The sequence below is a fragment of the Rutilus rutilus genome (genome assembly GCF_951802725.1).
Source record: "Rutilus rutilus genome assembly, chromosome: 11".
NCBI lineage: Eukaryota > Metazoa > Chordata > Actinopteri > Cypriniformes > Leuciscidae > Rutilus > Rutilus rutilus.
In genome coordinates, this window is record NC_140216.1 from 14,352,096 (window position 1) to 14,371,089 (window position 18,994).

Sequence of the window (18,994 nt, forward strand, 5' to 3'; positions counted from 1 at the left end):
GAGGCTACTATACCCAGTATCGTGCTTCTAACTGAAGTAGAAATGTTCGCACACACCACTTGGCGTCGCTCTTTAATAATTATCAGAGTATGTTGATGTAAAAAAAAAAGAAATTGACACAGAGTTTGCAGATAAACGATCAAAGAATTCATAGTATGCTTACAGCAATGAGGTTTAGAGCAGGATCTGAACAATGTAATTTAAAGAAAATTGTCATTTATCGGTTAATGAAGGCCGTGGCAGCTGAAGAACTACTTATTGTCATGAAAAAGCGTTTGCCATGGCAGATAAAGAAGGGCTATATGTCTGTGTTGTATTGCTAATTTAATGTAGTCGTAATTAGTTGCTAAAGATCATCTCATTTAGAAGCATTTGCAATTCATAGCCCTTCGCTGGATTGGTGTCATGCCTTGACAAGAACCTCAGTTGCTACTTACAATGTTGCTGAAATATGATGAACCCTGAGTTATAATTATAATAATTAATGTTATTCACCAGTCAATGTAGCCTATTATTGTTGATATTTAAAAAAAAAAAAAAAAAAAAAACGTGCCGTCCGCTTCATGCATATTTTATAGCCTATTACTTACTTCACAATGGTACATTCGATACAAATGCTTTTTTTGCTTTTTATTTATCTTAAATACTGAACTTGTAAAAATAATGTTTTCCTGTGTTGTGCGTAGAGAAAATGTATTCTACTAAATTGTGAGCCAAAATAAAATGTATTCTACTAAAAGTGAGCCAAACACAACAGACGCTCTTCGCTCTGATTGGTCAGTCTTGAGAGGAAGCCCCGCCCAGGCATATTGAGCCTATTTAACCACGCATCTAGTGCGCTTCGGTACGCTCAACACCTGCACACTGTGGGACTCTACCGACAGCCTGTACTATCTACCAATGGTTGTTCAAGTGAAATCACGCATTCGCCACAGCAGCAAAACAATGGAAGGCAACCAGCAGAAAGTGGAGGCCAACATTTTGTTACTTGGAGCTGAGAACGTTGGAAAATCTGGTAAGTTCTGCAGCAACCATATTTCCTGTACCTTAATTTACAGTCTGAATTGCAGCTCTAACCATCTCTGTTTATTCTTCACAGCCCTTACCGTGCGCTTTCTAACGAGGCGGTTCATTGGAGAATATGGAGATATAGGTAAATAGCTTAATGATTATCACTCTCTTGTCTTGATCCACATTGTAATTTGCAGTAAAATACCATTCGTTTTGCTTAACTTATTCTTTTTCTTTTACAGAATCAATATACAGCCATACTGACAAGATCGACGGACGTGATATTTGTTTCAACATATGGGACTCGCTTTGCCATCAGGTAAGCATCTTTTTGCCAATTTCAATGATTGAAAGTTTTTTGCACGGCAGTAGTATGGCAAGCGATTTTAACATTTATTCCTTAAAACTACTATCTATCTAGAAATACAGTTTATTAAATAAATCAATTGCAACTATCAGTTGGGATGTATATGTGTAGGCTACTAGCATCTAAAAAAAATACTAGCCTAATAAATGACTAATTAGAATAGTAGCTTTTGGGGATAGTAACTAAGTACCTACTGAATAGTTGCTGATAAAGCTGAAATCTGCAATTGGAGTAAATAAGTGAATAGAATTAATTGATAAATCTCTTATTTCAGAATGGAGAGGAGTCAGGATACATTAGCGACAGACAGCTGCAGTGGACGGATGGCTATATCCTTGTTTACAGCATCTGTGACCGCGCCAGCTTCAATGTGGTGCGGCAACAAGTGCAGTGCATACGACAAGCCAAGCAAAAACTGGCCAGCACAGCTCAGATCATCATTGTGGGGAATAAGAGAGACCTCCAGCACCGACGTACAGTGTCAAGTGAGGAGGGCCGGCTGCTGGCGCTCTCGGCGGACTGTGGGTTTTTTGAGGTCTCCGCTGCTGAGACGTACCACGGAGTGCTGATGGTGTTTCACGAACTGTTTGAGCTCATCCGAGAGGCAAGGGCACTCAAGAAGGGCACCGCAGGCTTCAAGGGTATCGTGAGGAGCATGTCGGCCGTATTTGGAAGGAAGAGGACTGAATAGTTTCACGTTTCCCCTTTAAAGCGGTGGAAGAATCATGGAAAATCCCTTTATGAAATCCATATTGGAACAAAGACTGATTATTGATCTCAACTGGATTTTTGCAAGTTGACAATCTTAGGGGCCATTCACACGGTGTTCCATCTGTGCTGTTTTTGGTTGGCCTATGTATGGACAGACATCTTTGGCCATTATGTTGCTGTTTTTTTGCCACCTCACACCATGAGCATCACTTAAGGCACGTGTCAAGTTAAAAGTAGCTCAACAACAAAAATGTCTCTAGACCCCTCATGTTTTATTGCTTCGTTCTGTTTTTGAATGAAGAAACGTGTCTTGTGTGAAAGGCCCCAAATTCCTGAATGTTCTAAGAATGTTCAAGGTAGATTTAAGAATACTAATAGTATTAGGTCTCATTGCTCACTCTGTTTGTTTTTTATATATCTATATCTGACAGTTCTCTCCTTGTACTTGTAGCTAATAAGTGCAATTGTTGGCTCAGTGCTTCTTAGGCCCTATGCAATTAAATGAGACGGGTTGTAAAATGTGGCCTCCAACAAACGATACATGAATAATGTGACAATGTAGCATTTTTTTTTTGTGTGTGTGTGAAAATATTCAGATTATTTAAGTTGTTTTGTTTCTAAGTCCATGGATAATGGTCAAATAAAGTGCTAAAATTTGAAGAAAAAAATTTCTTTCAAAATTATGCCCACTTTTACCATGGTTGATCCTTAACTGTTTTGAGTATAATGTATTTTTAAAGTCCTATCAGTTTCATTTGATACATTGGTGTTGCTAACTGTCAAACACACAGATGATTGTGTATATATTGCAAGTGTAAAACCATATGCTAATATTGTTTTATAATAAAACATGACAAATATTTGAATTCTGTTGCCTTTTTAGGTATAGTTACAACACAATGTGCTGTTCTGTTAAATAAGCATGTGATAATGCATCTTGCCAAATGTAATCCCAATAGCAGTAATGCAGCCTTTAGAATCTGCAGTTTGAATGTGTCTTAAACTGGCGATTTGCCTCGTTGCTTCCAGTTAATAACTGATTCTAGTTACTATTTAGACTATTGACAAATACATCCTTAATATATTATTTCAAGATTGTGGTGCTGGACAATGTCTGTGCTCAATGGATAATCGGCAACAGCACACACATTTCAGATGTTACTGGATTCACTGGTATCCACAAAGTTGGCAAGCAAAAATCCTGGAAAACAGACCTTGTGATTGAAATGTGTTTAGAACCAAATTGTTAACAGGGAGCAACCTAGTAGACTAAATAAGGACTGACACTCAATCTGCTTGCAAAGACCACATGCTGTCAGTTTTATTCATATTAATATTTATGCTTACTATAGCTGACCTAGTGTGCACTGTATTTTTCTCACCTGTTAAATACGTTTTTTGTAAGATCAAGATCATCACACATTATGTGTATGACTTAGGGTATAAAATTAAGGATTAAAGAAATGAAACTACAAAAATTCAATCTTCAGTCTTAAACCCTAAACACGAATAAGTGACCATGCTCAGTCAATCTTAATCTTAGTTCTGTGAAGTCACTTCCTCTTGTCACCTGAGCACTTTTGTAAAACTACCCATTTTTCCCTTGTGTAAATAAAGAGGTAATCTTCCTGGCCCTATAATGGAAGTAAAGCTGTTGTGTCCCAAGTTCAGACACCTGAGCATCACATTCATTCACATGTAAGCAAGCTTGGAGCGGATCAGATCACATGTATGGCCCATTGCTGGCAGTTATGTGCATGGGACTCTGTACATGACTTTACTGTTCCTACACAAAAATATGACTAATCAACACATGATACACATTGGTAATGACACCAAAAATTAGTGCAATGAAAATGTGTATAATATAAACCAGACTGTGGCCAATATATTGACTCTTAAATATATATATATATATATATATATATATATATATGAAACCTAAAGCATAAACAGTACTTATGCACGTTTTCCACATTTCAAAGGCTTCGAGGAGGCAAAAAGAACCAATTTGCTTGTCCACGCTTTAGAAAAAAAACAATTTGTAATAGTGAATTAGAGTATGACTATACTGAAGAAAAGGGAAAAGAAAGAAAAGTGGGAAAAAAAGATTGAGAAAGAGAAAGGGGCAGCTGGGTCTTTCTGACATTGCCCCCCTCTAGGCAAGTGGGCGCTTTGCGGGGGAGCTGACTGAGACTGTGAAAGCTGTTGCTATGAGCACCACAATAACCCTCGTCAGTGATAATGACATCACTAACACAGACGTGTCTCCGTCCATAGTACGCCTAGTGACACACCAGCCTGAATTCCTCCTACAACCATGTGTACGCTAACGTTTACACACAAGCATACGCATGAATATTCACAGTGTGCCATGGGGCATCATTTTCTGGCATATTTCATCATGCTTTCACAGCAGAGGCAACAATAAGTGGGTCTTTCTCAGGAAATGGTGCCATTTTTTAACATTTTCTCATTTCATTTTTTTTAAAGGTTACCTTTGAGCTTTCAGGAAATCATATTTTCCCACCTAAAGCACAAAGTGCCAGGGCTGTAAGCATCAGAAACATTGGGAGTCCACATCTGGGGCTTTTCCGGACAGATGAACGGACACATCTGGACAGCAGGCCAAATACACATTAAACTTTACCCCCTCAAACTGTATGTAAGTGTGAACTCGTGAATAACAATTCATCCATGCGTATGTTTCCTTTAAAAAAAAAAATCCTTGTAATTTTTTATAAAAATGTCATTCCTCAATCTTCTGGTGCAATAGACTTCTCTATGGTGACATATGCAGTGGTTTAGTCCACTTAAAACTTCCACAAATGACTGCAACCATCAACATTTTGTTTTCAGTAATCCGTTACACTCAGGTGTATATCACAATACAAAAGAAAACAGAAGAAAACTTCCGGTTCATTTTTAAAACCTTTACCTACCTTAAAGAACACCATTATTTCAGCCCCATCTCAGTGTGTTTGGAATTCACGTTCTTAAAAGGAGAATATATAACAGTAAATGCTGATCATATTAGCCTTTTACTAAATCACACATTATAACTGTGAATTTTGAATTTTCTTATTCAAAACTCTTTTCGCCAAACGTCTTCAAATGTTTTGGACTGATAATGTCAGTGCACTTTCATAGCCTGTGTTCATGTTTTGGCATTTAAACTGATAAAATCTCTAAAATCTCTCTCTCTAACGTAGAAAAGCCCCGATATCAAGGCCATGTCTGCATCCTCATTTGCCCTTACGCGAGATAAAAACATCTCAAGGTTCCCGACCATGGAGGCAGGGGAACAATGAAGATTGTCTCTTCAACTCTATCTGTCTGTCTCTCTCTCTCTCACTTTGTCCTTTTGCTGCTCTCCCTAATTTCATTTTAAGAGATAAAGAGTGCCTTCGGGCTTTTGGTGGTCTCGTACCTCAGCGCACGGTGAAGTGTGTGAGGTGAATCAGGGACAAGAGGGATTGTGGGAACAGACAGGCTCTGAACACTGTGTACATGTGGGATCCTGTACGTACGCATGAAGAGCACGGAGTCAAGGGCTCTTCAGGAAGAAAGAGTGCTTGAATCAAGCACAACTGCTACTGCCCATGTAGAGTTACTTAGAGCTTGTCCCAGTTTATCTGAGGAAGATTCAGGGTGTGTACACTCTTGTAGTTCGGTTCTCTTGGTTCTTTTGGTCCGGACCAAAAAGCGTATTTTTAACACCAAACCTAAAGATACATAACAAAGATTAGATTTTATGACATTTATTTTGCGACAGAATTTACCAAACATCCAAAACATTGCTGTGTGCTGGGCTAAACGCGCTTGTTGTTTGTGTGTAAATATGATAGTATTTTTACCATCTTGATGTGTAAAATGTGTAAAGGAGTCAAAACAGCACCAGGAATTCCTCCGTTGCACATACAGAAGATGGTGGTTCTGACGCCTGTACCGAACTGTAATGAGCAATATCTATGACTAGATAAACCAGGTATTCTTGAGCATTCTGTCCTATTTAGGGTCACATCTTGTGACATCTAGCCTGGTAATACCAAACTCTTCTACTTCGCTTTGCTTCGTAGACAGAGTCTGGAAGGGCGTAATTGAAAAGCGTTTTCTTTCTCGCGGGGGGGCGCTTGTCTGAAGTTTAAAATCATTTGGTTACCCGTAAGCCAATCACATAACGTTTGGTTATGACGTGTGTTATGCGCTGGCTCAGCCGCATCAAACTTCCACTGTAAACACATGTATGATGCGAAAACAAAACCATCGAGTGAAAAACCGGAGTGAACATGGCTGTGAACGACTTTTGCAGTGAAGTAAATCTAAGCATCCACGGTACAATCAGCGTCTACGTTACGGCTCTCAGCCCGCCCTCTGTTCGTTGATTGGCCGGCTGTTTTCAGGCCGGAGGAAAACGGGGAGATAGGTCGCTATCTCAGACTGAGTACAGAAGCGAACTGGAATTGAGCGGAAGTACGAAGTCTGACGTAGTCAGGCTATGTGACATCATGCTCTGTTTTTACTTTGTTTAGATGTCTTCCCTCCGTGTTGCATTCATATTTAAGTTAAACCGCACCAGAGTTCGCTTGGAAACTTATTAAGACCCCCTGAAAAGATGGGACTCTGTCCGTTTGTTTAGTGCATGCCAGGGTTCAGATGACAGCGTTCACACTTATTCAAATGAACCGCACTAACAGAGCAGTCGCAGCAGAGTGTGTTTTAATCGAACCAAACAAGTCGTGTGAACACACCCTCACTCTGATCTTCATCATATGGTACGATCTGAATAAACATCATTGCATGAACATCTAAAATGCTAAATTAACAATAAATAAACAATGCACAATTTACAATAGTTTATTTGTATAAATCGCATCAAACCTGTCCTAGAAACTGTCATGCTCATATTAACTACAACAGAAGGATGTAGAAAGAAGGATGTAGAAAAGATGTGTGCAGTACATATATTGGATTTGAAAGGTTTAATTTAATAAGAGGGATGAGATGGGAGAGTAATTTGCGTGATGGCATTACAATGAGGCCTGATTACCGGATATTGTGCTTCACTGTAAAATGTCTTAACTAATGCTGATGTCTGCTCTCCATCTTATTCCACTCTTCGCTCCTGCTCTCCTGTCTTCTAATCAGACTCTCCTGCAACCCATTTCAGCTCATTATGGACTATATCAACTCCTGTGCATTACAAGTCTCACCATGGACTAGTGTGACTGCTCCCTTGCATTATTTACCTGAAGTGTATCCTACTTCGTGTGCTGTATGAGCATAACCTGTGGATAACCAACCTTGGATCTTACCAGTGTGCTTCTCTGTTCATCTGCATCTTTCGTTGTGTCTTTCCATCCATTGAAGTATTAGTTTTCCCTTATCTTAAACTGTTCTGCTGTGTTTGTTTCTTGCCCTGTGAATGTCTACAATAAAGCCTCCAACAGTTGGGCCCTCCATCCTTCATTGTGGTTTGCGTCCATAAGAGCTGAAAAGAGGAAGACTAGTCTCTAGAAACGACGTGTGCATAATTTCCTTTATGCTAATGAATAAGCAAATTAGGATGTGTTTTAAATGTCCCAAAAAACAAAAACAAAAACAAAAACAAAAACAAAAAGGTTGTTGCTTGTGGCCTGTGGAATGTTGGTCCACTCCTCTTCAATGGCTGTGCAAAGTTGCTGGATATTGGCAGGACCTGGAACACGCTGTCGTATACGCCGATCCAGAGCATCCCAAACATGCTCAATGGGTGACAATATATATATATATATATATATATATATATATATATATATATATATATATATATATATATATTTCAAGGCATTGATCAAATCACAAAATTATTGGCACCCTTATATTACAAAACAAAACACGGTTTTACATGTAACATTGACATTAAGCATATCTTTTGGCATCCACTTTGTAATAATATCAGGTTAAAAGGTTTACTTTAAAATACATTTAAATACATTGTTTATTGTTTTCATCTTTTGTCAAGCTTTAAAGAAGTACACTTATTTTAATGTTTTTACAAGCAAACTAAAGAACATGCAAAGTAGTTGATTATAATTTGAACTCTAGTGTGCAATTCGATATAAATATTAATGTAATATGATATTAATTTAAAGTTAATGTATTTTAAACATACTAAATTGCAACTTCATTAAAAAATTGTAATTACAAATATATTTAAATATTTAAATATGTGGCATTCAAGTGACATACAAAAAAAAGTAGCCTATAATACAGCAGTATATGTCAGTATACAGCAGTACACTTTAACCATATTTCAAATAGAAGTAATTTTGTAATAAGATATACAGATGTACTTAAGTCCTTAAGTGGGTTGGAAAATACTATAAAGTTTAGCTAAATGCATTTAATATCAAATTAAATGGCAATTAACACTGAATTAAGTGTTTGAAAAACATTGCATTCAGTTCACACTTTAGTATATTCTTTTAAAGTATATTATTTCTGATATAATTACTAAAAGTAAAAGTATGCTATTTTCACAAGGGTAAGCTTTAATTAGGGGGGTAAAACACATAATCCATAACTCCATAGTGGCGATGGTATGCAATGGGAATTAGACCTGTACTCATTGCTGGCTACAGTCAAGTGTTTGTTTTCTACCATTCCTAAGTGTTTTTAGGGTCACTGCCCTGATGTAGACCTATGACCTTTGACATACACATAACTTTATGATGCTGGGTTTAACTTTGTGCTTTAAAAAGCTTTAGTAGTGATTTCATTAATCCATTAATATATTCAAGGCAACATACTCACAAAAATGAAGACTGCAGACCACATTTAAATTAGTGATATTTAGAAGTCATGAATGTTATCAAAATAAATGTTTGTGGAGTGGAAACCTGATCCTAGTTCTATAAGATGCTATGAGAATTTAGCCCTGACCTTTGACCCCAAGTGGGAGGCATATACGTGTAAACATTTTTCACCTTAGCCTTATGGTCATCGTATCCCCTACATACATTGACTCACAGGAATGTGATAGGAATTTTGACAAAAGCTGACCAAATCAAAGGTTGTTCCTGTTAGTCACGTCATTGGAGTGCCATTAGCAGGGTGTACTTGGGCTTGGGTTTTTGCTTTGTAGTGGAAAATTACTGAAAACACTTCTGTGTAACTCATTAACAGCCACCAGGGTAGTGTGCAATGGACTGGTATTGCTCAGGAAGCCCTTGAAAACAATTTTGAAAAACTTTTTTAATTGGTAAAGTAAACTAAAAGTAAGATTCTTGAATATCAGAGCTTTATGGCTGTTGTTGTACAGTAATTGTAACTGTTATCACGGCTGCATTTCCATTTTCAAGTTTGCTGTGCAGGTCAATTCAAAACATGACTGAGGTGATCAGGAAATAGAAATATATTTAGGGTCCCATAATAAAGCTTCTGAAGTCTTCAGCTCAAAGCCATAGTAAATCACCGGAGTTCATTGTGTTAATGTTGATTCAGCTATAAATCTTGCCCTCCTGAGAGTGTAATGGACCTCAAGCAGCGTGAACTAATGATTAAACTCCATGCTAAATCCTTGGGAATGTAGCAGTCAATACGCAAATACAACACAATAGGAAAAAGTCAGATTACTAAAACATTTTTAGAAGAACATTCTGGGTTTAGAACAATCTAACATGCTGTTAAATATCATATTTTGACATCCTTTGGTTTATAAAAAGAAATGAAATCGCATTTGCATTAATGCTATTGACAGAGCTTAACATGTATTGGACCTGGAACATTCTTTTAAGGTCTTAATCATTAGTCGTGAAAAGGAGAAAGGCAATTAAACCTTAGCATCCAAATTTATTTGCAAATTCACAATTGAACAAATGTGGCTATGCAGAAAGAAATTACAGCGTTGCTAAAGCCGCAGTGTCCCTGTCACAGGGTCACCCAGGATATACGGTTGTGTCCTCAGAAGTCTCAAGGTTTCTATTTTACCCATCGTTTTTTATTATTGTGGTGTCCTTTCTTCAGGACTCCACTGAGAAAGGAAGCAGGCCTGAATGAATAGAGGGATTTGGTTTCTTTATCTTTTAATACTAAATATACTCTCACATCTTTTCACCAGCATAGGGATCTCACTGATCTACTGCCAGCAACCTTTGGATATCTGCCTCTGCCACAGCAATATTCACTGCAGAATCATTACATCTTCTACATTTTCAATTTGCTGTGTGGCATCCAGTTATTATTTGAATAATAAAAAAATATATTGTATGCATTTTGAATTTAAGTTTGAGTAAAATGTTTTATTAATTTGGCAGTCTAATCAAATAATCAGTTAAGAATTAAATATTACAAACCAGGGCATGGCATTCCTCAATGGAAGATCCAAGATCACATAGAGCACATTGCATCATGGGATACAGAATTCTGTGCGATGTGCTTCTAGGTTTTCTGTGCATACTGTGCAGATTGCAATATTATACTTCTGTTAAACTTTGTACAACTAACTAATAATGTCAAACTCCAGACTTCTTAACCAATTCTCAGCATGTGAAGACTTCTATGAACTTGAGTCGAACTCATTTATTGGAGGGGGGTACATTTTCATGCATTTATTATGTCTGTCTGTCCCATATTCAGCTTATTCATGGGTGCCCCCTTTTAAGTTTAACCAAATAGTGTCATTTTCTTCCCAATAACACCTAAAGATGGCATTTGTAGATAAGCTCCAGCTGACTGTTTAAGTGTTTAAGTGTTTTGTAAAGGACTGACTCTTTTGGCGTCAGTGAGGTCATAATGATTTGACTTAAAATAGGAAGCATTCCATTCATTCCATGCTCTGCTGCAATTCTGACGAAATTCCAAAGCCTTCATCTTGCCTTTAAAGCAGATTCATATTAGCTGAGAACTGTTGCACTATGCCCCCTGTCAAACTACGCAGGGGATCCAAACATTTCATGTTTAGAGTTTGACCAAGAAATTAATAACCAACCGAAAAAAGATTCTCGGTCAAGGTTTAACTCAACAGCCCTCTAACAAAGAATAACACCCTTAAAACTACAGTTACAACCACATTATTAACTTGAGCCTGCACAATGAAATCAAAGTTCACATCAAACCAGACTTCAACTACACTTCCTTGCTGAGACATTAAGAAATCATGAGTATGACAAACATTAAGAACCTTAACCGTGACAAATTCAAAAGGCTCTCTTGTGAAAAAGAAGTGTGATTTATTGTACTGAATGTGCACTTAGAGTGTACTTAAAAGTATCTTAAAAGTGTATTTAATTAAACAAAACTACTGGCAAATAGTCCATTTGAAGTACCTTTGAACATTTGACAGTTGAAGTACACTTTAACCATATTTCAAGGACAATAGAATATATATTAGATCAGATCCTAAAAAGACTGTACATTTTTATTTAATTGCATGATACATTCCTTTCAAGTATTTTATTTCCATAATAAGTAGGCCTACTGTTTAAAATTTTTTACTTAAGTGTACTTCTTTTTCACAAGGGCTCCCATTCAAGACAAAAATCATAAATGGTATCTCATTATCTCAAGTCTAAATAGACATCAAATGGAAACATTTTCATTAACTGTCATGCTTTTTGGGGGTTCTCAGAGAGTGCAGGGTCATATCAAAATAGCAGAAATGTATACTTATTTAGCTGGGATGGAAATGTTTCATGTTTCTGAACATGTTTTTAGTTTTAAGTCCATTAGGTCTCCTGAGCCATTAAAGAGCATTCTCCTCTAGGCTGTGACCTCCACAGTGTCCGCCGAAACCGAGATGTAATTTTATTGCAAGTAAAAACACACCTGAGGCCTACAGTATGTGTGCACACACTGAGGCACTGTAGGCAGGTGTGTGCTGAGATGGTATTTGAGACGGGCATTCCTGGCATTCCACCTCTTCCCCCTCCGATCCAGAATTCCATTCATTTTAGCCCAAATGCTGTACAGAGCGAGGCAGCACAGCACAGAGCTGGCTTCTCACCAGCCCGTGCACCTGTTCAACATGACAGCTCACTCCTCGGTGCACCTGTGCTTCTGATCGCCACCGCTGATTGCTAAATTAAACTCACGTGCGAGATGTCCTCCTGCTGTCCGATTTTAATTTGATAAGAGAGTGACCTGTAACAGCTCAGTCTGGAGTAACTCATAAGCAGTAGGCCAATATCAGCCCCGTAGAGAGGTTGACAAGTGAAGCTAAACGTTCATATGCTTCACTGATTCGACATATTAGAACACTGAGGCAGCGTAATATCCAGCATGTTGTAGGCCTGCTTGTACATGGCAGAGCCACATGCAAACTGTCTTTGAAGTCTATAGACTATAATGTTTTTGGACACCTTATAGCACGTTATTTGCAACTGAATAAAATGTATAGTAAATGCAATTCATTTTTTCTTCAATTGCTTTTTTGACTCATTTAATTAGGTCTTATTTATGCATAATTTCATAATTACCCCTACCCTTGAAATATAGTCTAGTTAAAGTGTACTGCCGAACATACCGACAAGTAATTTTGGTGAACTACAATGTACTTTAATGTACTTTAACGCCCTCCTCCAGACCTTCTTCAGACCCTAACCATATTGAACAGTAAAAGTATCCTTGAAGCAGGGGTGTTTCCCACGAGGAGGCAAGGGAGGCAGTGCCTCCTCAGAAAACTGGATGAGACAATAAATCCAGATTACGAGAATAAAACAACGCAAATATTATAAAATGTGACTTTAAGAAGTGTTTAAATCACTTGTTTTTGTAAAGTAACACTGTCCAACAGTGACACCAGCAGGTTAAGTTACAGCGGGAGTCCTCGTCTTTCTTGCCTCCCCTGAGCCCAATGACTTTTAACAGACTCCCTAAAGTGTGCGGTGGGTTCAGTGGGGGGTAATTGAGAATGAATGGGGGAAAGTCAAGTGAGAGGATGCAATGCCTCCATCGCTCTATGATTGGATATGATTGGTTATGATTGGATATAATTGGTTTGTGCGATAAATCCCGCCTCTTGTTCATGAATCAGTCTATTATGATGGTGTTTATGGGAAGACTAATTAAAAAGTAAACAACTCAGCCACTTAGATATTACCGAGATCACATCAAAATCAAACAAGCATGATGACTGTGGGGGGTTTTAGTGAGCATTCAACATGGTGAAATTAAAGGTACATCTTTGTGTCTTTTGACCGGTGTTTATTGTGCTTGATGACTGATGGTAATTTGACTATTAAAAAGAATAGCTGAACATCAGTTCACAAATAAAATATATTGTTTAAATTGATAAAAGTACACTTTGAAGTATAATCTCAGTAAGCTTAGTAGTTTTATACTGCACGTATATTTATAAGTTCACATGCTTAAATTTAGGAACATATCCGTTGTCTTTATAAATCTTAAGTTATTAATCTAAAGTCTTTACAAATAAATTTTCAAACAAATCTATTGTATCCACCTTATTTTTCAATGTAGAAGTAAGGTGTTTTCTGTGAATGTGCGAGACATCCGATTTATTATCCACTATAGGGAAATAACAAGAAGAATATATCAAAGTGCAGTAAACTGTAAAATTATGTGAAAAAGTATTTAACCGGCTTCTCAATCAAAAGAGAAAACACAACTACAAGCCAAGTATACTTAAAATACTTAATTATACTCAATCAAAAGACTGACTACAAGTATATGCCAAATGTACTTAGACTTTTCTGTTAGTGTAAGTCAAATATACTTAAATGTAAGTTTAAGTATATTTCTGAAAGGTGCATTAAGTATATTTCTGAGATGTAGCTAGTAGCTCCATATATAAAGTAGATTGAAATTATACTTTCTTAATTGCAGTTTAAAAGAAGTATACTAATAGAACACTTGAATAAACGTCTTTTTTGTAAGGGTCAATATGGCCGACTTATCCGTTATATTGATTAGATTATATAATAACGCTTTTCTCGACACTCAAAGTGCTTTACATATGGAAGGGGGAAATCTCCTCAACTACCACCAATGTGCAGCATCCATTCGGATGAAGCGACGGCAGCCAGTGTGTCAGAACGCCCTGCAGACACACACCAGCTCAAAAGCACATAGTGACCCACGTGTATTTGTGTGAAAGCAGCGTGAATAATGTTACCAACTCCAGCTGACCTGCATTTGGACAGATGTGTCTCCGCATGGTTCTCCAGCTGAAACGTGATAGCAAAATCAATAAAGCTATGGCTGGCAGATTTAACATTGCATTCTCACTCCAGTTTGCCACCAGCATGTCTTACACATGTCTTACACGTGCAAGATCAGAGCATTGTCCTCAGTCTGAAAAGCATTTATGTTTCGGTCCTGCCTCCCTAGAGAGAAGTGTCGTCTACTACATGTGCTTGTTTTGTTCACCTAGGATCATTCAGGAAGTTTCTAAGCTGAACTCTGTAACATTTCTGTCTGAAATAAAAAAAAATGTATGTACAGATATCTTATGTAAATTGTTTTACCTTTACTTTACCTTTACCTTTATTTTTTTAGAATATATTAATTAAATGTATTTTGTACAATTTTTTTTTTTTTTTTTTTTAAATGTTCTATACTAACATAACCCATGCCAAGTCAATTTTCAATACCAAAAAATTTCCACTGAAAATTAAACCTCCTGTTTCAATGGAATAATATAACCCAACCTGCACTGTAAAAAATTTGTAACACTCCCCAATCAAAAATTTCAATTGACTGATAACATCTAAATTTTTCAATTGGCCCAAGTGAAAATCTGTACATTTAATTTTAGAATTTACAGAATTTCACTTGGGCCAATTGAAAAATTTAGATGTTATCGGTCAATTGAAATTTTTGATTGGGGAGTGTTACAAATTTTTTACAGTGTGATGTTTAATACCTTTCGATACCTTTTCCTCGAATCTGAGCCCACTAATCCATCGTCTTAATTAGTGGTTTACAGTTTAAGTGATTATCAAGCCCTTTGCGATTGTTTACCTTGCCTTCATTCTGTGGTGAACTAAAACTGACATAGCTAAGACTACAGGGTGTTGAGTCTACAGAATGAAAGCTTCTAAAGTAGGGCTTTAATGCTGAACTTGAACATGGGACTAATGTCAACCAGTTTATGCTGAATCTTGTCTTTTTCCATACGATCCCAGACCCTTCTGACTTGATTCAAATGAGGGGTCACATAAAGTGTCGACGAGGCCACTCACGTGCTGCTATAAAAAAAAAAAAAAGTTTACAGCAGGAATAAGTAGCCATAAGTAAATATTAAGGTAGGAACCAGATTAAAGGCATTCCTGCTGCTGTAAAATCCAGCAAAAGTTAAAGGAGTAAAGAAAGGGATAAAGCAGTAGTTTTTGTAATCCTCTTAGATGGTTAAGTGTTTCAGTTATTAAACCGAATTAATAACTCTGCATGCTGAGGAGAGAAACGTGACTCTGATCTAAACATCACATTCATGGTCTTTTTTAACACTGAGATTTTTATTTATTTAATTACATTTCATTTTTTGATTTTATCAAGAATTATTGGGCAACAATGTTAAAGCTGCCCATATGAAAGATAAATTGGAAAAGCAAAAGGCTTCAGCAAACGTCATAATTTGTTCTCCATATCATGGAAGCCTATTTCTACCACCTAAAGAAAAAATTAGATAAAAAGTCAAAATTATGAGTTCCTAAGTAATCATATTATTATAATAAAGTCATAATTACAAGTTCAAATGTTTAAACTATGACATATTAAGTCAAAATTATGAGATAAGTTAAAATTAAGACAAAAAGTCAAAAGTATGATATAAAAGTAATAATATCAGATAAAAATTCAAAGTTATGAGATAAAAAGTCACAATTATGAGATAAAATAGTCAAAATATGTGATAAGTCAGAAGTATAACATACTGTCATAAATAAAACTCAAAATTATGGCATACAAAGATTTAAAAAATCTAAATTATGAGCCGTAATTATAAGATAAAATGCTGAAAATATGACTTAAAAAGTCATCAGGAGATGCAAAAAAAGAAAATTGGTATATACTACTATGAAATACTGATTATGAAATTGACATTGAAATTCGACAAATTGTAAAAAATGACACAAAAAGTAATAATTGTGAAAAAATCACATTTTGTCATAATTATGGCTTTTTATCTGACAATAAAATCTTAGTATGTAACCATTTAAGTTTTTATCTCATATGTATGATCCTTATTGTCATAATATAGACTTTTTGTCATAATTTCAATATTTTTATATCAAAATTATATAAATTAAATCATTAAATTAAATTAAAACTTTCTTCAAGCAGTCATAAAAAAAACTGTTTACTTGCTATTTCTTGAAAACAGTGCATGCACTGTAAAAAATTTGTAACACTCCCAAATCAAAAATTTCAATTGACCGATAACATCTACATTTTTCAATTAGCCCAAGTGAAATTCTGTAAATTCTAAAATTAAATGTACAGATTTTCACTTGGGCCAATTGAAAAATTTAGATGTTATCGGTCAATTGAAATTTTTGATTTGGGAGTGTTACAAATTTATACAGTGTGGGTTTTAATACATTCCAGCAATTTTCAGCAAAATGTTCCATCTAAAAATTAAATGGCAATTGAATGTACATTGAGTCATTTCTGCTCCAGCTTGCTAATGCTATGTGATTAGTACATACAAATCTTTCAAAAGATAGGGCATAACCTCCATATTAACACCAGCTTCTTGATGTCCTTTCACAAACATTTCAAAGGGATTTCAAAATAAGAATTCTAATCACCTTAGTTTCGGCACATGACCATATTATACAGTATATCCCACTGTCCAATCTCTCTCTCTCTCTCTCTCTCTCTCTCTCTCTCTCTCTCTCTAGTACAAAACAAATAAACTTTCTATGATAATCTGGCATTTTATTGACAAATGGGGTCTGGTAGGGTAACATCAGCTGGGGCTGGTTGCCTGGATCATGGGAAAGGAACAGTTTGTGTGAGGTCACCCTTTGGTGTGATCAGAGAACAGAATTACACTAGCTCTTAAAATATACATAGGTTAAGGTTTGAGTAAATGAAACTGGGTCTGGAACAGTGCAAAAAGGCACCTCATTCCCAGGAAACAGAAATACTTCCTTACTAAATATAATGGAGATGTGCGTAATGTTTGTGTACTATGAAGTACGTGCACTCTGCCACTGTGCTGCCAGCGGATATGAGCTGTTATTGGAGAGAACGTTGAACAAGGATGTTTCAAAAATATGTGCATACAAAGTCAAACTTTAATTGCATGGACAGAAAAAAAAAAACAACAATTGAAACATTGTTCTTTTGTGCTTCGCAGATGAAAGAAATTAAGGTTTGCAAAGACATGAGGCTGAAGGTAAATGATGACAACTTTCATTTTTGGATGAACTGTTTCTTTAAGACAGAGGCCTGAGTTTGAATGACCACCATAGCTGGACCACCCTCAGCTGAGCAGTGCTGTATAATGTAATCACTGATACTCATTAGAGCCACCAGCCTCCTGACCTGCATCTCTTGGCTGCTTTTCATAGTTTTCATTACTGCTCCCAGGTGTCCAGTGGCTGCCGTCCTTATTTTCTATGAGCCGAGCTCTGGAAAACGAGACAATAATGGCTTTTTCTGTGTCCCTGTGTAACATGGAGAACAGCAGACAACAGCACATTCTCAGATTGCATGAGATCTTTGATTTGTGCAACACTGTGTGTGTGTGTGTGTGTGTGTGTGTGTGTGTGTGTGTGTGTGTGTGTGTGTGTGTGTGTGTGTGTGTGTGTGTGTGTGTGTGTGTGTGTGTGTGTGTGTGTGTGTGTGTGTGTGTGTGTGTGTGTGTGTGTGTGTGTGTGATCCAGACCTCTTTGCTGTTGGTCCTTTTAGGGCTTTCTGCCCAGCCATGCCAAAGTATCTGTGCATTCAGGGGTGGTGAGGCTGAACCGTGTGGAGCTGAGTTAAGCAGACAAGAAAAACGGCTATGAAACAAGGGATAAGGAACAGAAAATGAGAGAGAATGAAATATACTGTTTGTGGAAGTCCAATGCAGCTTTACATCGATTAAAAAATGGTCAAATAAAGCTAAAACCATCACATCTCATGGTTTTTACAGGACTGTCTTTTTTTTTAAATCATTCCATTTTTGTCTGTGAGCTCCACTAATATTCTTAGTCAATGTTTGTTTTTTTCCAACAACCACAGTCATATTTTAGTTTTACATGACGATTTTCCACCTACTCTTTGCCCTGAGGTTAAAATGAGCCATTTTTTGCTGTTGTGCCTTCACACTATTGTATAAACATTCTAAATATGTGAAATGAATTACTCATGGGTTGTAGGTTTGCTCTTCCTCTGAAAGCCTTTGAGAAAAAGAAGTGCACTTGATTGTACAGAATGTGCACTTGTCTTGTAGTGTTCTCCAAATCTTAAGTTATATTTTATTAAACTGTATTTGCACATAATATTAATGAAATAAAAGGCCATTTAAGTGGAGTTTGCTCTCATGACTATGTTTCTTAACACACTTAAGTACTCTTTTAAAAAGTGCACTTTGTAATGTATATAAAGATGCATTTAATACAAATTAAAACTGTAACATGTCTGTAAAACGTATAACAAAGTGCCTGCAATCTTTAGCGTCCTTGTCAGCACGCCCGCCTACCATGCCGTCGACCCGGGTACGAACCCCGCTCAGTGCAGGTCGAGTATGACCGGTTACATTTGGTGCCGTGACCCGGATGGAAGTTAGGCTTAGGGGGGTGAGTAAGCCTTACGTAGGCCAGTAAGAGCTGTGTGTGAAAACCTCACTCCTCTGGCCTCAAGATGCACCTGCGATCTTTAGCGGCCTTGTTAGTGCACCTGCCTCCCATGCCAGCGACACGAGTTCGAATCCCGCTTGGAGCGGGTTGAGTACCTTAGGCCACATCCTCAGTA

At 36.9% G+C, this 18,994-nt stretch overlaps 1 protein-coding gene across 1 annotated transcript; it reads left to right on the forward strand.

Annotated features, from left to right (window-relative positions):
* The first annotated feature begins 852 nt into the window (after nt 1–852).
* On the forward strand, nt 853–2,955 carry LOC311300489 (ras-related and estrogen-regulated growth inhibitor-like protein). Its single transcript, XM_084424782.1, has 4 exons — nt 853–1,015; nt 1,100–1,153; nt 1,254–1,330; nt 1,653–2,955. The coding sequence occupies exons 1-4, from the start codon at nt 901–903 to the stop codon at nt 2,067–2,069; spliced, it is 663 nt and encodes a 220-aa protein (XP_084280908.1). The 5' UTR covers nt 853–900; the 3' UTR covers nt 2,070–2,955.
* Nucleotides 2,956–18,994: the final 16,039 nt, after the last annotated feature.